The sequence below is a fragment of the Pollicipes pollicipes genome, unplaced genomic scaffold, assembly GCF_011947565.3.
Source record: "Pollicipes pollicipes isolate AB1234 unplaced genomic scaffold, Ppol_2.1 Scaffold_4002;HRSCAF=4701_pilon_pilon_pilon, whole genome shotgun sequence".
In the NCBI taxonomy this organism is placed as follows: domain Eukaryota; kingdom Metazoa; phylum Arthropoda; class Thecostraca; order Pollicipedomorpha; family Pollicipedidae; genus Pollicipes; species Pollicipes pollicipes.
The window spans coordinates 23,151,255-23,169,423 of NW_023596420.1; the positions used below are offsets into that span (position 1 = coordinate 23,151,255).

The 18,169-nt window shown below is 54.4% G+C and overlaps 1 protein-coding gene across 1 annotated transcript; it reads right to left on the reverse strand.

Moving 5' to 3' along the window:
* Positions 1–5,102: 5,102 nt before the first annotated feature.
* On the reverse strand, positions 5,103–15,899 carry LOC119094252 (brain protein I3). The gene is made up of 4 exons (XM_037217326.1): positions 15,884–15,899; positions 13,222–13,309; positions 6,864–6,957; positions 5,103–6,006 (listed from the first exon to the last, which is right to left on the reverse strand). The coding sequence occupies exons 1-4, from the start codon at positions 15,897–15,899 to the stop codon at positions 5,866–5,868; spliced, it is 339 nt and encodes a 112-aa protein (XP_037073221.1). The 3' UTR covers positions 5,103–5,865.
* Positions 15,900–18,169: the final 2,270 nt, after the last annotated feature.

Here is an 18,169-nt window from a genome sequence, read left to right on the forward strand (position 1 = left end):
CAGGGATTCCTACACGAGGTGCGTGCTCGGCACTCGGACGGGTTCTTTCCCCAGGAATACTGAAGCCCCCCGATGGCTGGTACACGTAGCTTGCCCCGGATAAACGGACGCGCAGCGAGGACGCAAGAGGAAGCGAGAATGAGGACAGAGGGCCGAATGTGAAGTCAGGTCAACTCCACTCCATTCCATTCCAGTCCATTGAAGTCAGGTCAAGTCAGTTCAGGTCAGGTCAGGTCAGGTCAGGTCAGGTCGATTATCGCGTCCAACCGCCAGGCAGCGGTTCCATGGCGCAGTTGCAGCTGTGGTCGCAGCGGCGCCGCGACGCCGACCCGTGGCCTGCAAGTCACCACCCAGCCCCAACGAGCGTCTGGGCCGACCAGCAGACCGTTCACGAGGATTAACGAGCGTGCGCTGTTACTGCAGGCCGCCTCGAGGACACGCGACCGGGGGCCGGCTGGCCGCGCCGGCCGCAGAGGACGCCGGCGGGTCGGTTGGTGAGCGGACGCTCCGCGAGATGGCAGGCTTGAGCTGGTGAGACAATGACGTCATCAGACTGGCCGCTCGAGGAAAAGGCTTCAGACACGGGGCGGATCCTAAAAGCGGGCTGCTCATATGACGAGGCAGTCCAGCCAAGCCAACCGATCATTCGGAGAGCTTATTCGTATGTTTCAAACCGAGGGGAGAGGTGGGGACTTTACCTTCCTCATAATTCTCAAACGCACGCTCGGATTTGTATGAGAGAGCGCGTTGGCCTCTCGAGCCATGTTGCAAACGTTCGCTCTATTTTGGAGTACTGCTTTGCCATCCGGACATCATTGGTCGATTTCCACACAGTGAGTCAGCTATCGGGTTTAAAGGACGCGTCAACTGCAATGGTCATTCGTGCCATTCCGTCACAAGGCGGGTCGACTGAGTGCAACACAAAGTCCTCATCCGGACTCGAACTCGTACTTCTTCCGGACATTTCCAGCCTCTTTCGTACAAGATCTCTTGCCTCATCTCGGATTTCTTCTGTAGGGTCACGGGGCGTGCAGCATGACCTTCTCATTTCAAACGTTTTTTCAGCAATATTATGCCCATGCGACTTCTTGCGATGCATCTCCCTGCACCTGCCTCCTCGATGACTCTGCGCACAGAGGCTGTCGAGGCTTCTCGGGCATGGGTTAATACCGTGAGATCCGGCCTTTTTACAGGGCACCGAGCTGAGCACTTCTGAAGAAAGCTGATAGCTTTGCCGATATAATCAGTGTTTCCGAAGATGTAGACCATATGAGTGTATTTATGCTGTGCACGTGGTATTTATTGTTATTTTTGGTCTACTCACATCACCTGTAAGTTAGGAGACTCTGTTGATCTTGATCTTCGTAAACATACCCATGAAGATTACACCCAACGTTTCAGCACACCTGTAAATTGGTGTGTGTGGGCACACAACGGCCAGCTGATCATCTCATAGAAAACGCATGCTGCAATTGACGGCGATTAAGCTACGGTTATTAAGCCCCCAGAGCTCCCGCGGAGTAGCCCGTCCAGCACATGGCATGGAACGGCAAGAAGTGACGCACCAATAAGCCCGAAGTTGTATGCATGCCACAGGGGCGGATTTAGCCTGGAGTTGTTTTTTTTTTGGGGGGGGGGGCAACCGTTTGTCGCCAGCTGGCTGGTGTGGGATCCGAGGTCCAGTGCATGGTGCCTCTCGCGAGTACCTGGTAGGGGCACCATTCAAAACCGAAAAAAGCACTGAAATGTTTTTGAATCTTAAACAGAAGTTAAAACAAAGCAGTTAAAAGTTAGTTAAAACAGACGGTAAGTAGACGAAACTTTTATGAAGTTCTGGGAATGTTTTGGGGGGGCCAAACAAACTCTCAGAGTTTTTTGGGGGGGCTATGGCTCCGTGCCCCCTCCCCCCCCCCGGATCCGCCTACGGCATGCCAACAGCGCATCCTCTATCAGCCAGCATGGCATGACACACTCATGGGAAAGTCGCAGGTACTCCAACGGCCGCCACCATCAGCCAATCGCCGAAGAGGGGACTGTGACGTCACGGCCCGACCAACGGAGTTCAGTCGTGCGCGGGCCCTCGGGGAGCCAGGGGGATTACCCGGCTGCGAGAAATCCCCCGCCGGGGCCTCCCGGCAAGTTCCAACGCACATACGCGCCGGGAACAGATGCCATTCCGATGAGTCAGTGGGCACTCCGATCCGCGCCCCCTCCACGACCAGCAGTTGTGCAGAAATGTACGGCAAGGCGCGGGGCCGCGGCGGCGACGCAGCTGTGCCGGTGGCCCTGGGGAGCGGGCCTGGCCTCGCCGGTGGCGCGGCCAGCGCGTCTGACCTCGCGCGCGCGCCGGCGTCGCCTTTCCGCTCGTCAGCGCGGAGGCTGCAGCCGCCCTGAACCAACAGCGGCCAGCGACGGCCGACCGAGCCGACGGCGCCGGCCGGGATACAGGACTCGTCCAGTCCCGCCGCCGCCGCCGCCAGGGCCAATGGAATTGGTCGCTAATCGAGTCTGCAGGATGCAGACCAATCATATTTATTTAGGAGTTTTTACATGCAATCCATCTACTAATTCGTCTTTCCCACAAAACCCATTGTTTGGTTCGACTTCTTGCGATATCGCAAACATCTGCCTGGTAATAATTTAGGTACGTATATCAATAACAGTTTTGTCCAGTCCAACAAAATATCATATGAAGCACTTACATATCATATTACCTACTTTTAACGAGATTGCGCCCGACAAGAAAAAGGCATTTTTCAGCAGCCCGCCAACGATTCTGGCTCCGGTAAGCAGGCTTTATCGGCAACAAACCACAAACTTCGGGGTTCGGGGACACCAGTTAAGAACTGTAGGCCCCCGACTGACACAGGAACCCCTCGTAGTGTCAGGAACCCCAAACATTGCAAATCGTGGACCAAGGCCTCGTTCTTGCTTGAAAATGGGTTCCAAGGCTCAGACGGGCATGGAGCTGACTGTTGGCTGCGTGTCAAGGTCCTATGTAATAGGGATCGATGACTCTGATAACAGGGCCCTTATAAAAGACCATCGACTGGTATTTCAGGTCACGGCCCCACAAGCCATGATTCTCATTGCAACCTACAGCCAGTCTTTCAGGTCCTTATGCCCTTCAACAGGGAGGGCGCTTGATCGTCTGTCCCGGTGGGTCCCCAAGCTCCCTTCAGGTCTCCTCAAACATTACCTCTGGCCGGATCAGGGCCTCTTGCCGACACAGGGTTTCCGTTAGGCTCTGTGAGGCCCTGACAGGAGAAGAACCCCGAACAATGTAAATCGCTGGCCCCAGCTTTGTCCCTGCTTGGGAAGTGGACAATCAGGCGCATATCGCCACAGAGACTACTGTATATTACTGGTGGTGTCTAACCGACATATAGGCCCTCATCGACTCGGGGGCCCCTGGTCAACGCGCGGGGCCCGCTGGCTGGCATTAGCGTACACGGCCCTGTGGGTTGGGGCCCCGAAAACGACCTCCGGCTAGCCTTCCGGACCCCTAATCATAGGTCTCGAGGGGTCCTTCGGGCCCCTTCGGAACCTACGGGGAAGGGGCACGTTCCCCCCTCCCCCCTCTGCCCGCGCTACTGCGCGCCGTGCTCGCGAATCCCATCAGGAAGCCCATAAGCAGATGGTTCATAACTGCGGTAAGCACAAGCGGTAGTTCGACGCTCAGGTTCCAGCGACGACTCCGTGAGTCATGCCTTCTTACAGACAAAGTCAAACTTACTCGCTGACATGCCAAAGGATGCGAGCACTTCCGTACCTACTACCGGGTTTGATCGGCAGTCTCTCCAAGTCTGCAGTGTGGACACCGTCCAGGCAAAAGGTTTGCTCAAGTACGTTGTAACGAAAAGGGCACGACAAAACGAGCTATTTGGACCGGTCATCCAGCATGTCGTCTCAAGCGTCACGGGCTGTTTGGGCGATCCCTCTTCAGGCCATGATCAGGAAACAAGGCGAACACCCCTTACCCACTGCAGTCAGCCCGCTGACAGTCGGCCTGGCCCGGCCTTGGCTCTTCCCGGCGCCGAGGCGGCCCGCCGCAGCACCCCGCCATGGCCGCGCTGCGCCCGCCCCTGCACGCGTGACGTAGAGTGCAGCTGCGGCCGTCGGACCGGGTGCTGAGCCTGCAGGACGGACGTTGGGAGGGGAGGGGGGGGGGGGGGGGTAGGGATGGCCCAGCGCGGCCCTGCCCAGCGCCACAGACCATCGCGCTAAGCCCGGATGGCGGCCCGGCACAGCGTCACACCGCCCCGGCGCCGCGCCGCGGTCTACCCCGCGCTCGCAGCGTCACTAGTCTGCTGCGGAAGCCCCGGCGGAGCACTTACGGGGACAGCGTTAGCTCCCAGAGCGTGGCCAAGAAGCGAAGCTCCTCAGATCTAGTCAGATTGCAATCGGGGACTGATCGGTATGTTCTGGGTGCGAGGCCCACTGAATGCAATCTCCGGGTGGTGCCAGGGGATGGGGGTGGGGGGGGGGGGGGCGGGGGGGGGGAAGCGGCACACCGTTTTGGAGCTGTCAAGGTCGCGCGCCGGCCACTGCCTCTGGCTAATACGTGTCCCAGTGAGTTGAGCTCTGCTGAGTGGCCCAGGCCGCCCAGCAGAGCAGTTGAACTGCTGCTACTGCCTGTCTTGGAGATGATGCCGCGGTGAGAAGACCGGTGGTCAGCAGGCCATTCGGGATGCCGGTTTTACACGGCATGGCGTTCTTGTCGACTGTTGGTGCCTTCCCGTGTTGGAAGCCAGTTGTTGAGCGACATCGCTGAGCCCGACACGGAATTCCTGGGGATCCTGAGACTTTCGAGACTGGGGAAGTATCCTCCTCAGGTCGCCGACTGTCGCTTAACACCAGTGGTGTACAGAAAGGCAGACTGGTGGCAATATTCAAGCTTTGTTGAATATATAATGACCAAGTTGGCCGCGGAAATGTGATCAGTTCGTTTTTCGCCGTTAATCCTTAGTTTGTAATTACCCGTTTCAGTCTGCACGGTCGGGCAGTTGCCCCGTCACGTTCTGCCCGTAATCTGCTGTATTCTTGCATTTTCTCACTGTGTTAAAATAGCTCAGTGCATTGCACTAACGGGAGCATTGCCGAGTTATCGCACATAACATGTTACGTTTGTACGTGTGTATTTAGGGACGGCAGCGTAATCCAATGGCAATGCAAAGACGTTAAAACACTTCCTGTGACCATTACAACATATTTTCACACTTGCCATGCATTTAGACAGCCAAATATCTAAGAGGTCCTTGGATTTGTAATCGCGTCAACAGCATAAAATAGCAGTACATTAAATCGCGACGACCACGCAAAGAACTCTATCAATAGTGCAAAATACGCGCCAATGAACGTGGCAGTTGATGTAACACACGTAAGTTCAAGCCCAGGCTTTAGGAAAAGCATGATGCGAAATCACTTGGTGATCATGATGGATCCACAACGAAACTATTCTAAGATTAAAAGAGGGGCGATGCTCACAGGATTCACAAACATGCAGTCACTACAAGAATACTCAAAGCTGGCAACAGCCTCGGCCTTTAGCTGGTTGGTGCCATCCCATGGCTTTAATCACCAAAAACGATCGCAAAACTAGCCAACACTCGCGCAAACCAGGGCTAGCGTCCTCAGCAACGGGGAGCGCGAAGCTCGCCTTTTCCAGACCCCGACGCGTCGTCAACCGACAGCCGCTTACACAGACACCAGCACTCGGTCGCCGCCGACCTAGGCACAGACATGAAGGCGACGCCGCCAGGCGGTCGGCTGACCTCAGCTGACCTCAGCTGACCTCGGCGGAGGTCAGCCGACCCCGGCTGAGCTCAGCCGACCTCCGATGGCCCCAGCTGATCTCTACTTCGCCTAGGGGTTCATGGCCGGCTTCGCTCCACAGGCGTTGCACTGCTTTTCCCGCATCATCCAGCAGCAGATGAGACCCAGGGGGAAGAAGCATATGGCCAGAACGATGCCGCATGGGGTGAATGAGTCGGAGAGCACTCCATTCTGCGGATACACCAGTCGGGTTTGTCAACAGTCAGCGCAGGCGAAAGTGGCGATCGAATCCAAGTACCAGTTAATGACAACCAGACGATGAGTTTGTTGGAACTCAAGGATCGGTAAATGACAATAGAGGATCCGTGAATGGCAAACAGAGGATCAGTGAATAATTAGCAGAGGATCAGTGAATCACAACCAGAGCATCTGAATAATTAGAGAATCAGGGAATGAAAATCAGAGGATCCGTGAATGGTCATCAGAGGATTCATGAATGGCAAATTAAGGATTAGTAAATGGCTATCAGAGGATCAGTGAATGATAACCAGAGCACCAGTGAATGAAAATCACAGGACTCATGAATGGTCATCAGTGGATCCGTGAATGGCAGTCAGAAGATCCCGTGGATGGTTATCGGAGGAGGATCTTTGAATTGTAATCAAACGATCTGTGGATGGCAACCACAGGATCTGTGAATGGTTATCAGACGATCTGTGAATAGCAATCGGATGATCCATGAATGACAATTAGAGGATCCATGAAAGGCAAAGAGAGGCTCAGTGAATAAGTGAAAGGCAAAGAGAGGATCATTGAATAACAATCAGAGGACCCATGAACGATGATCAGAGAATCAGTGAACGACATTAAGACGATCAGTGAATGACCATCAGATGATCAGTAAATCAGTGACTGGATGAGTAGAACGGGATGGGTGGACGGGATACGCCGGTGGTGCGAGCCGGCGGACGGTAGGCACCGCGCATGCGTGGTCGAGGTGGTGCATCACACACCCGCTCACTCACATACCCACACTTTGGTCTCGTCTCGCATTAGCGTGTGCTCCAGGCTGATCCGGACCCACTCACCTGGCACGAGGAACACCTGGCACCGGGACCGCCCGACAGGCCCGACACCTGGATGTTGTTACCCTGGGGTGCTGACTGCACGTTCATGATTTTGCTGTAAGCAGGCAGGTCCGAGTCAGTGGGACAGAGTGGCTCGCTGCGCAGCACAGCGGCGTCATGGAGAGCCCCGAGGGCGGACCGCACGCCGGCGCCCGCGCGGTGGAAACGCGACGCTCAAGCGCCCGCGCGGTGGAAACGCGACGCTCAAGCGCCCGCGTGGTGGAAACGCGACGCTCAAGCGCCCGTGCGGTGAAAACGCGACGCTCAAGCGCCCGCGCGGTGGAAACGCGACGCTCAAGCGCCCGCGCGGTGGAAACACGACGCTCAAGCGCCCGTGCGGTGGAAACGCGACGCTCAAGCGCCCGCGCGGTGGAAACGCGACGCTCAAGCGCCCGTGCGGTGGAAACGCGACGCTCAAGCGCCCGCGCGGTGGAAACGCGACGCTCATAACACACCGCGATCAGGCAGATACGATTGCGGCCTCGTGTTTGGGTCGCCCAGGCCCCCAGCAAAAGCAAACGCATTAGCACATCACGAGAAGACTATGGGACAAATTTTGAATACGACAAGGGCCCGGCATTCGGAAAAGATCCGGTAGCTCTGAAATACCTAGGCAGGTCCCAGGTCACCTTCCGAGGTAACAGGTCACCAAGGCAGGTTGAGACTCACCCAAAAACTTGCAAACGGACCACACAGAAATAGCCGTTTACTGGGTTCAGAGATATCAATCTGACCTCGTCTGGCGACTGATGACAGGTGTACGCTCTCTCTAGTACAGAGCCTTTTTACTCAGAGTTCCAGAGATAATTCCGTTTGAACGAATATAGATTTATATCATAAATATCAAATATATGATATAATATACATCATAAACATATATATATACATATATATATATATATATATATATATGTATATATATATACATATATATACATATATAATATAAGATATATTCATAATGAATACAAATAGTTCCAGAGTGCGTTTATATTCCATACCAGTACGTTCCCGCTCTCACCTCAGGTAGCCCGGCCTGCGTGGATTGTCACGGTCCACAGCGTGGACTGTGAACCGCCTAACTCGCGGACGGCTGGCCAGCTGGCGCCGCATATCAGGAAGGACAGGCACAGCCCCAGCCACCGGGGGAGTCAACATGACCAATTCGACAAAACCAGCAACACCATCGGCGCCGTCGTCGCTACCGATGCAACAGCGACGTGTGCTTGTCACCCTCCCAGCGTGCCAACGTGTCACCCGCCCAGCTGGGCAATATGTCACCGTCCCAGCGTGGCGACGTGTCACCCCCATACAGTGGTAACCTGTCACCCTCACAGAGCGGCAACTTGTCACCGTCCCAGCGTGGCGACGTGTCACCCTCCCAGCGTGGCAACGTGTCACCCGCCCAGCTGGGCAACATGTCACCCTCCCAGCGTGGCGACGTGTCACCGTCCCAGCGTGTCAACGTGTCACTCTCCCAGCGTGGCAACGTGTCACCCTCAGAGTGGTAACCTGTCACCCTCACAGCGCGGCAACGTGTCGCCCTCCCAGCGTGGCAACGTGTCACGTGTCGTGGCGCCGGGCCGACGACCGCGACCGCTGGAACCAATAACGGGCGGCGGCTGGTGGACTGTGACTTTTGCAGCGTCCATGGCTCAATTCACGCAGCCAGGTCGATGTCGAGCATTGCTCAGAATGCCGGCCACCGGTGGAGTTAAGCCCTCGCCACGCCGCGCGTCATGGAAACCCGCCGTACGCGGCACGTGCCCGCTCGCGACGCTGACGGCTGTATCGACCTCTCTATTCCCGATGGCGCGCCTGCTGCAGGCTATTGCGTCGTGCACGCAGCATTGCAACGCGTAATTTTGAGCGCGTCTCACCTCTGAGGCAGGTGTCTTCGCCATGTTGTGGTCGAACGAACCGCCTGATGCTGGCGTTAAACCAGCTGTCCTTTCCGTCCGTCCGTCCGCGCAAGCGCACGCATCTTGGAATGGGCGCGACAAACATGTCCATACATATCGCTGAAAACTATAGCGATTTATTTAAATGTGTGTTAAATGTATTACGGCATAATGAAACCAATCTGAAGGCAATAATGTATGGTAGATAAGTACAGCTATTGCATATACTGTAGAACATTTGGAACTGCTTCCTGAGGATTTCGGGTTGGCGCAAACTTTCCTCCACGACTTCGGGCGGCACATGTTGTATCAGCTGTGCATGGGGAATAGTGTATCAATGATACGAGGTACCGACAATATGTCATTGACGGACTTACTGTCAATGATTGACTGGCATGATCACTATGACTAATTGTCATCCAGAAAACAAATAGTCAGTTACATCACCTATAGTGTCATGATTTCCACTTGAACAGCCGAAAACGAGGTGACAGCAGTCGTAAAACAAAAGCTGATCGACAAAAAGGGAAACATGTGTCAGGTCACAATCAAAATAACTTACGAAATGGCACAGACGAGCGTATTTGGTCTGTGCGTGGTAACGCATTCAATTTTGCTTGTCACGCAGCCTTCTATGTGACAAAAAAATAAGCTAGGCACAACTTCCCGCACCATGCGATACGAGTGACCAGTAACCTTCCCCGGAGTGGGGCAAGTCAGCTTATTTCAAACTTATTTCAAAGCAAGTCATTCAGAAGTCATTTGGAAAAATGAATGCGTGCTCTCCAAACCTTTAATGCCAGGCATGAAGCTGATGGTCATAGCTGTCGCCAAATATAATAATCATAATCCTATCCTTATTACTTACAGCAAAAAGGAGCTCAGAGCAAAAACAGATGCAACTCAGCCAACTGTCCCCTACCTACTCGACTTTTCAAGGCAGTATTTATGGTCCTGTGACCACTATGTGGCCGTTGCACGTCTCGGTACTAGGAGCACTGCCTTGAAACGTCACGTACTTTAGCGTTACGTCCTGATGGCTGTTTGACACCGTTGTTTAACCATTCTCTTTAGCCAGCACCCCCTGTTATCTTGTAGGTCGGCTATTTCCAGCGCAGGGCTTCATTAAGCCGGCTCCAGGACTCCAAACTCATGCATAAAACAATGCATCTCCCTTGCCGGAAGGAGTAAGAAGTCGCCACTGAGCGATTCTTCGGACGACACAGTCCACTGGAGGACCAATTACGGCCGCCGGTCAGGACAGGTCACAGCCGCCGATCGGGACAGATGACGGCCGCCGGCCACGGCAGGTCTCACAGCCGCCGGTCGGGGCAGGTATCACGGCCACCGGCCAGGGCAGGTCACGGCTGCCGTTCAGGACAGGTCTCACGGCTGCCGGTCAGGACAGGCCGGTCATGGCAGGTCACACCCGCCGGTCAGGACAGGTCACAACCGCCGGCCAGGGCAGGTCCCACGGCCGCCGGTCAGGACAGGTCACAGCCGCCGGTCAGGACAGGTCACAGCCGCCGGTCAGGACAGGTCTCACGGCCGCCGATCAGGACAGGTCACGGCCGCCGGTCATGGCAGGTCACGGCCGCCGGTCAGGGCAGGTCTCATGGCTGTCGGTCAGGACAGGTCACAGCCGCCGGTCAGGACAGGTCACAACAGCCGGTCAGGGCAGGTCTCACAGCCGCCGGTCAGGACAGGTCACAGCCGCCGGTCAGGACAGGTCACAGCCGCCGGTCAGGACAGGTCGCGGCCGTCGGTCAGCACAGGTCACAGCCGCCGGTCAGGGCAGGTCACAGCAGCCGGTCAGGGCAGGTCTCACAGCCGCCGGTCAGGACAGGTCACGGCCGCCGGTCAGGACAGGTCACGGCCGCCGGTCAGGACAGGTCGCGGCCGTCGGTCAGGACAGATCACAGCCGCCGGTCAGGGCAGGTCACACGGACGCCGGTCAGGACAGCTCATGACCGCCGTTCAGGGCAGATCGCAGCCGCCGGTCAGGGCAGGTTACACGGTCGCCAGTCGGCGACGCGCGCCAACGCAGGCCGCGGCGCTGCGCGACTGCATCAGCGGTGTTTGACCTTGGGCCCGAAGCAACATGCCTCGGTCGGCCGGCGGCGGCGGCGGCGGGAGGGGGAGGGGAAGGGGAGACGCCGGAAGCTCGCCGCCCGCGGGCCGTTCGCGGCGAGACGCGGCGATGGTGCAGCTTCCACGATGCTCCCTTTGCTGGGCTGCCCTGACCCTGTTACAACAGACTGCCGATTGTAGACTGCGATTTTGAGCGCGTAATATTGAGCTCTAATACGCAGCTCTATCGTGTGCTCCAACCCTGTTTACAAAATGGCGGCAGGCGACGGGTCGATCCAAGAATTAACCAGATACGGTTCGCTCGAATTTCGCCAATCTGCAGGTAGTTGCATGCTGCCGCAAGCGGCTGGAAAGTTCGTCGTGCGGACTTTTCCACCAGCGGTGTCATGATGATGCAGGATTGCATAGTAACACGGCATTGTGGTCATAAGCGCACCAGTCTCAACGAATGGGTGCAGACCCACGGCCGCCAAGGTTGGGTTGACACCGGTACTGGTGCCAACTTCCAAAGCCTAAACAAGTCACTCCTTTCGTCCTACACCAAATCTGGGCGTCTCGTCTTCCCCGAAATCGTTTTAATACCGCCGGGACTCATTTTGTATCCGCAGTAATCCTTGTTATCTTCAGCACTATCTCTGTTGATAATGCTTATTTCCCTAGTAATCTCTATTGCCACCGCGTGCTGCTGCAGCGCTGTTTGACCCACGGGCAACAGGCACGTCTCCACAATGCCGTCCCTCCAAACCAGCAACAGTTGGCTGCCAAACCACCAGGGCGGCTATAATCACGATAATGGTCGACTGGGCGACTGGACGCCGGTCGCGTGAGGGAAGGTCAGCACGAGCCGCCCGCAGCTGCTCTGTGGCGGTCCAGGCCGATCGCCAAATGTCAAACAGCGACGCCGATCCGGCGAAGCCGTCGTGACCGCGCCCGCACCGACGCCAACACGGAAATAGAGCACGTGCGGGAGGGGCGTTAAACTGCGGCCCGCCTGTCGCCAAAAGAACTACGGGTAGATAAGGACCATAGCGCGGAACAGGTAGTCAGCTCCCTGAATTCCGGATCAGCTCATCATCCGTTACACGCAGATGTACCCACACACAGCACTGTTGGGCGTACACTTCAATCCAACGCTGATCTCGGCAGGTCATACCACAGAGTCCCAGGCCGCAGAGTCCCAGGCAACAGAGTCCCTGGCCGCAGAATCCCAGGTACCAGGCCACAGAGCCCAGGCCACAGAGTCCCAGTCCGCAGAGCCCCGGGCCACAGAGTCTCAGACCACAGAGTCCCAGGCCACAGAGTCACAGGCCACAGAGTCTCAGGCCAGAGTCCCAGGTCACAGAGTCTCAGGCCGCGAGTCCCAGGCCACAGAGTCCCAGGCCACAGAGTCCCAGGCCACAGAGTCCCAGGCCGCAGAGTCCCAGGCCACAGAGTCTCAGGCCACAGAGTCCCAGGCCACAGAATCCCAGGCCGCGAGTCCCACACCACAGGGTCTCAGGCCGCAGAGTCTCAGGCCGCAGAGTCCCAGGCCGCGAGTCCCGGGTCACAGAGTCCGTGGCCACAGAGGTTTAGGTCGCGCGCAGCACATGTAGCCTGCTGCTCCTCGCAGTGCTCACTGCCTGAATGAATGCGATGCCGCTAAACATTTGTCAAAGCTCACTCGGAAAATGTGGCAATGTGGCCACATGCGTAGTTTTACTAACTCGCCACAGAGTTATGTGATACGAGATGAGAAAAAGAGCAACAGCAGTCGGTGAAGCGGGGAGGACATGACAGTTGCTTTATTGGGAAGGAGACATGGCGGTGGCTACATCACCGCAAAACAGCACAGGGAGCAGCAAACGGCTTATTCAGCAAACCAATGCCACTGCGCATGGCAAAATACAAGGACAGCCTCGGGATATTTCCGCCGACTACACTCTTTTATGGACAAGGGGCATTTATTTACATCGAACCGTGATACTATATGACTGAGACGACTGCGGCTGCGCAAATGTCATGCCGACTTCACCGTCATGTCCCATGACAGAAAAAAACATGCAGTACTCAGTCCAGCAAATCTGAGCGTCGGCTTCTACCAGCAAACGAGCCTCCAGATACATAGCTTTTCGAACCCAATTCAGGTGAAAATTACCAAGGGAGTTAGTAGCCAGGGGAATTACCATGGTACCTCGAAGTATGCAGGGGACTGAGCCACACCCACTAAAAACAAAATCACACCGCTGCACCCATCTTTCAGACTTGCCAACGGGCTGATACGGCGCCCTACCGCCCACCCCAGAGCAGCGCTTCACCTTCACCGCGGCCTCAGCCTCACCGCGGCTCACCTCGGCGTAGCCTCGATGGCGCGGTCCACCCACGGGCGTCTGAGCGAGTTTGGCGCGCCCCGCGCCTGGCGCCCGTCCGCCAACCCGACTGGTTCGGCCAGGGGCGGAGTCAGTCGACCCGCCTAGGGCGTGCAGTTTTGTCAGCAGATCGATGCGGAGCGGCGCTCAAGGCTGGATGCTCCCGCGCGCCTCACATGTCCTCCCTGTTTGCAGTTTACTCCACGCGATCGAAGAGGCACGTCACGGATCTGGCTCGGGCAACGCCGGAAGAATACGTCCCGCTGGGTCCTCCACTGGCCGGCGTCACCGCCGCGGGCGCGTTGGCACGCCCCTGCGAAGCGCCCGGCGGAGGGGGCAGGACCGATGCATGCGCGTTAGCTATACCGTGCGCGCTAGTTTAATGTTGAAAACAAATGTCAAACGGTGAAGCCAGAGGCCAGGAGTCGGAAGGCCTGGTTTCTTGGCCCAGCGAAACCGTTTGATGGCAACGACAATGCTTCTTTTATTCTCCGCAGTTCAATTTTAACGACAAACTGGGAGGAACTGTCACTCTGGGCCCGCAAACCCGCAGACCGGTAGCAAAATTAAAAAAACGCAGGCCAAAAAGGCCGTTTAAGCAAGTACTGCTAGCTTAGTGACCCGGCAATAAGCGTCAAAACATATACTGTGGTTTAACATGCTCCAGTCTGCAAAGGACTCCATTAACAGCGCCGGACGCCTAAGTTGCTTCGATGCGCTGGAGTTGTCACATGCATGCGCGAAACTCAGTTCGAAATCGCTAAATTTCTATATTAACTGGCAATTCTTTCATTGATTTTGCGCTCGGAATTGTAATTGCAACATTCTAATGACTGGAAACATGGCATCTGCGTGCACTAAATCAGTGGCGACCGCCGTGGACCGAATTTTGAGCACTCTGATTTTGAGCGTACTCGAGTCGAAATCTTGGCGCAATTACTCCACAACGCTGGGCATGTTTGGCGCAACATACATTTCTTTCAGCCTAAAACTCACGGGGGAATACTTGGGTTGATATGGAGAAGCCTTAGGTACCTGTAACTGCGTAAACAAGATGTTGTTAGCAATATCGGCAGATGTCCCATGTTTAGGGTTTCAGCGGTACCTATCCGGAATCCAAAAGAGTTACGCAAAATCGTCGACTGAATGTTCATATCAGGTCCACACTTAACCTCTGATGAGAAAACACCCTGAAATGCACTTGAAAATCTTTGACCATCTCAGATTATTTCCAATTATAAAACACACTTCGGACACTCCGTAGTGACGACAGACGCCTGTTAACCATTCTCGCCTGCTTCACATTTGACTTGCACACGTTGTTAATCGTGAATGTTTATCCATTACATATCCAAATCCGAAACCCTTTCTCCCAGCACCTTCCTGCAAACACTGAAGTCATGTAGCCTGTTTGTATTTTCGTGGCCATGGTCATATTCGTCCACAAGCACCGGTTTTGCAACCATTTGCAAAAATGGTCTCGATTTAAAGCTCGTCGTAGATCGTTTGCTCTGGTGGCGACTCGAGCAAAGTACAGAACAAGGATTACTTGTTGCTAAAATGAGTGCCAAGTCACTGTGGGAGAATTTTGATGTTTTTGGTGCACTGGTGAAAGCAAGGCAAATGTGGTGAAGAAATCCACAAGCTGGGGCTCAAATTGCGTTCAGCGAAAGATACCACCTCGTCCTAACGCACGGTGATACTGGTGCTGCCACCTATGTACCAAGCGGACAACTACGCACAAAACGCTTCGCAGGAATGCCATGGTATCTTTTGGTTTGGTATGGAAAGGAGCCCTTTCAGAGAGTGATAACCATTTCAGTGCTATGCGATGAAGGAGAGTGGATCATGGCGGAAAAATATTACAAGCTCTTAAGGGCCTCCGTCGAGACTTAGCTCGCCCAGAGACACTCATGCGATGCATGGGCTGACCGCTCGGACGGGGGCTTCACCAGGCACGCTGAAGCCTATTCAGGGGTTAGATCTGCCGTCTTTCTGGAGAGGTGGAATCAGGTGAGCATTATTCCTGTTTTCAAGAAATATGACAAGAGGTATCCTCACATTCATGGTAAGTGCGCCTGCTTTCTCTCTTCGGTACGTTGCATGAACACCTGGTTTCCGACGATCTTTATCTTTATATTTATCTCCGACTATCTTTATCTTTATTTTCATCTCCAACTATCTTTATGTTTATCTCGTCTCGCCAATACTGTGCACGGAGCCACACGGCTTTATCCCGAGACGATCTGGCAGTGCAAATTTAGCAGGTTACCTTCAGCCGGCGCGGGAGGTCATATCAGTCGAACGAGACAGATACACGGACTATCAGACCGCTTTTCAAATATGATAACCGGCCGAACATTTCAGCATATTTTATTTGTAGGCTGGTAGTTCTGCCGACTAGAGCCGTGTTAGCATATCTCATCGAAGACCAGGAACCAGGGTGCAGTGGAGGCGGCTAGACATTGGGATGATAAAGCGCATTTAGACCATGAAGCACTCGCTTTTGTCGCCGGATTTATCGTATGCCGCTGTCGCCACCTGTAGCTCGGGCTAGGAATTCAACGCGGATGGCGCCACCCAGCTAGGCGCCAGCAAGCTGGCTTCGCAACAGTCAGCTAAGGTGGACTCCTGGTGCACTCACAACCGGTGACGGACATCGGGGAGCGTTTGAAGTGATTGTTCACAAGCGTCGGTTGTGTAGCAAGTGTCGGCCATGTTGCATACCGACATCCAACCACAGTCCGCCCCCGATAGAGCTGCACATGGAGAAGCATCCCAGCTTAGAAAGGCGGATTGCCCGCCAGCTGCAGACCACTCAGCTGCTTCTAAGGCTCGCGTCGCGTGTTCAGGCACAGGCGGATGGTGCGACGGCGCGACCACGAGCAAAAACATCTTCACCGTCACGCTTGAAGCTCAAAGTAAACGATTTCGCCTTCACGCTTGAAGCTCGGAGTAAACGGGTTCGCCGTCACACTTGAAGCTCTAAGTAAACGGGTTCGCTGTCACGCTTGAAGCTCGAAGTAAACGGGGAGAACTTCCCCGCCTCGTCGGCCAGGAAGGCTGCTGAACGTGCGTCGGAGTGTGCTGGTGAAAAGCTTCGGAGTCACCGACACAGGCTTTCATCCCTGACGTTCCTTCGCAGTGTTTTCGGCTCACGATTGGGGCCGCCGGCGCCCATGATTTGGATCCCGCAGCTACCGCTAAAGTCGAAGCTAACCGTGGAGCTATCGGGTCAGCAGCAGCAGAGTCCCGCAGTGATGAGACCACCCTAGCATGCTGATGTCATATCAGCGCTGTAGTGTCATGCCCGGCAAATGGTGTCGACTATCAGCTTCGCTAAACACCAGTTGTTGCTGGCCGAATAAGTAAGGCATTGATGATGAATGACAAACGTGTCGTGCTTGAAAACGCCACAGGCCAAGCATGAAGAAGTGGGCGCTCATTGCGTTTTCGGCGAAATTTCGCAGTTAATTCGTAACTGTCTCGTTCTCGTGTTGCAGCTACGGACAATGCGCCGCTAATGTGTGATTGAAATGACGTGTTCAGTGCGCTGAGCTTGTGGCAAACCTGACAGGAAACGCAAGCAATGTACGTCCGCATTCAATATTTTCCCCTCCGGCTATTCTGCCTCCAGCTACTCTGCTTGGTGTGACGTGCTCGTGTCGATTACTAATGAAAACAATGCAACAATAACGGGTGATGGAGACGAGATGCCTGGGATTTTTAAGCGTCAGCGCATTGTCACGCGCAGTTGTGCTTAATCACCTCTCTGCTGAATGTTCAGCCATCACGGGGATTTATGTGGTGCGCCCCAGCTATACTCTCCTTTGTAAGGCCCATGTTGGAGCCAGAGCCCGGTAGGACCCATGACATACAGAGAGAACGTCCGGAGAAATATCAGGAATTGAGATGCGCCGTAATTGACTATTTCAAAGCATATGACTTTTACTCTGCGACTTGATGTGCATGGGAATGAAGTTCAAGGTTCTTAGGCTGACAGTCAACGACCTTCTAAGTACCACTTGTAAGTTTCTCAAAACAGAAAGTTGGATTTATGTCGTAATTCGTTCGTTTTTTTTCATCGAGGCGATAGTTAAATGTCTGTTTAAAAAGATTGGTTATACTGCCAACGCTCGCTATGATATTATTAGTTTGGCAATATAACTAATAGTTGCATGACACTGCCGCTTGACCATCGCCTCCTGATGTGGTAAATATCAATAAAACTCTGAACTCAGCATAAAACTCTGAACTCAACTCATAAAGCCGAAAAACCAGGAGCTTCTGGCCTTCCTTGCTTGTATCAAGTGACAAAAACTTGCTGCAATGGGAGTTTATGACCGGAAATGAGATGACTGTTTGGATCAATGACATCACCGAACACATGAGAGGAATTCATGCCAAAATCACAGGACGTTACTCACACGTAATTGGCCCACCCGCTTCTATATACATCTTTCTAGATAATTTCCCGACTTAAATCAAGACGTGTGTTTGGTGCCAAGGCCGTGACGTTACAAATTCTAGGGTCTAAAAAAGTATCAGGTGAAATATCCTATCTCGAGGCCTAAGTGCCCGAGGGGCAATCAATGACATGTATGCAAGCATGGGTTTCAAAGGATTTGCACGAAAAACAGCGGGATCTATGAAATTAACACGCACCCGGGTCTCCGGTTGGATCCCTTTCGCTCGGGTGGGAGGAGGGGAGGGGGATGGGGGTCCGTTTCACCCGTTGAGATCTCAGGAACAAAGAGAGCTAGAGACACCAAATTCACAGTGTGTTGACCTGTACGTGAACTGACTTAGGTCGAAGTTTGAGGTTTCTAGACGATGATCTCTGGATTAAATAAGGTCAAACAAGGTAAAATTCCAGGTTGGTCTCCAAAAGACCTCTAGAACCTAGATGCCTGTACTAAGCAAAAGGTCA

Coding starts and splice junctions, on each gene's coding strand:
- LOC119094252 (XM_037217326.1), bottom strand. Junction 6,958..13,221: donor GCCATCGAGGCTACGCCGAG/GTGAGCCGCGGT, acceptor GCCTGCTTACAG/CAAAATCATGAACGTGCAGT. Junction 6,007..6,863: donor CCAGGTGTTCCTCGTGCCAG/GTGAGTGGGTCC, acceptor GTGTATCCGCAG/AATGGAGTGCTCTCCGACTC.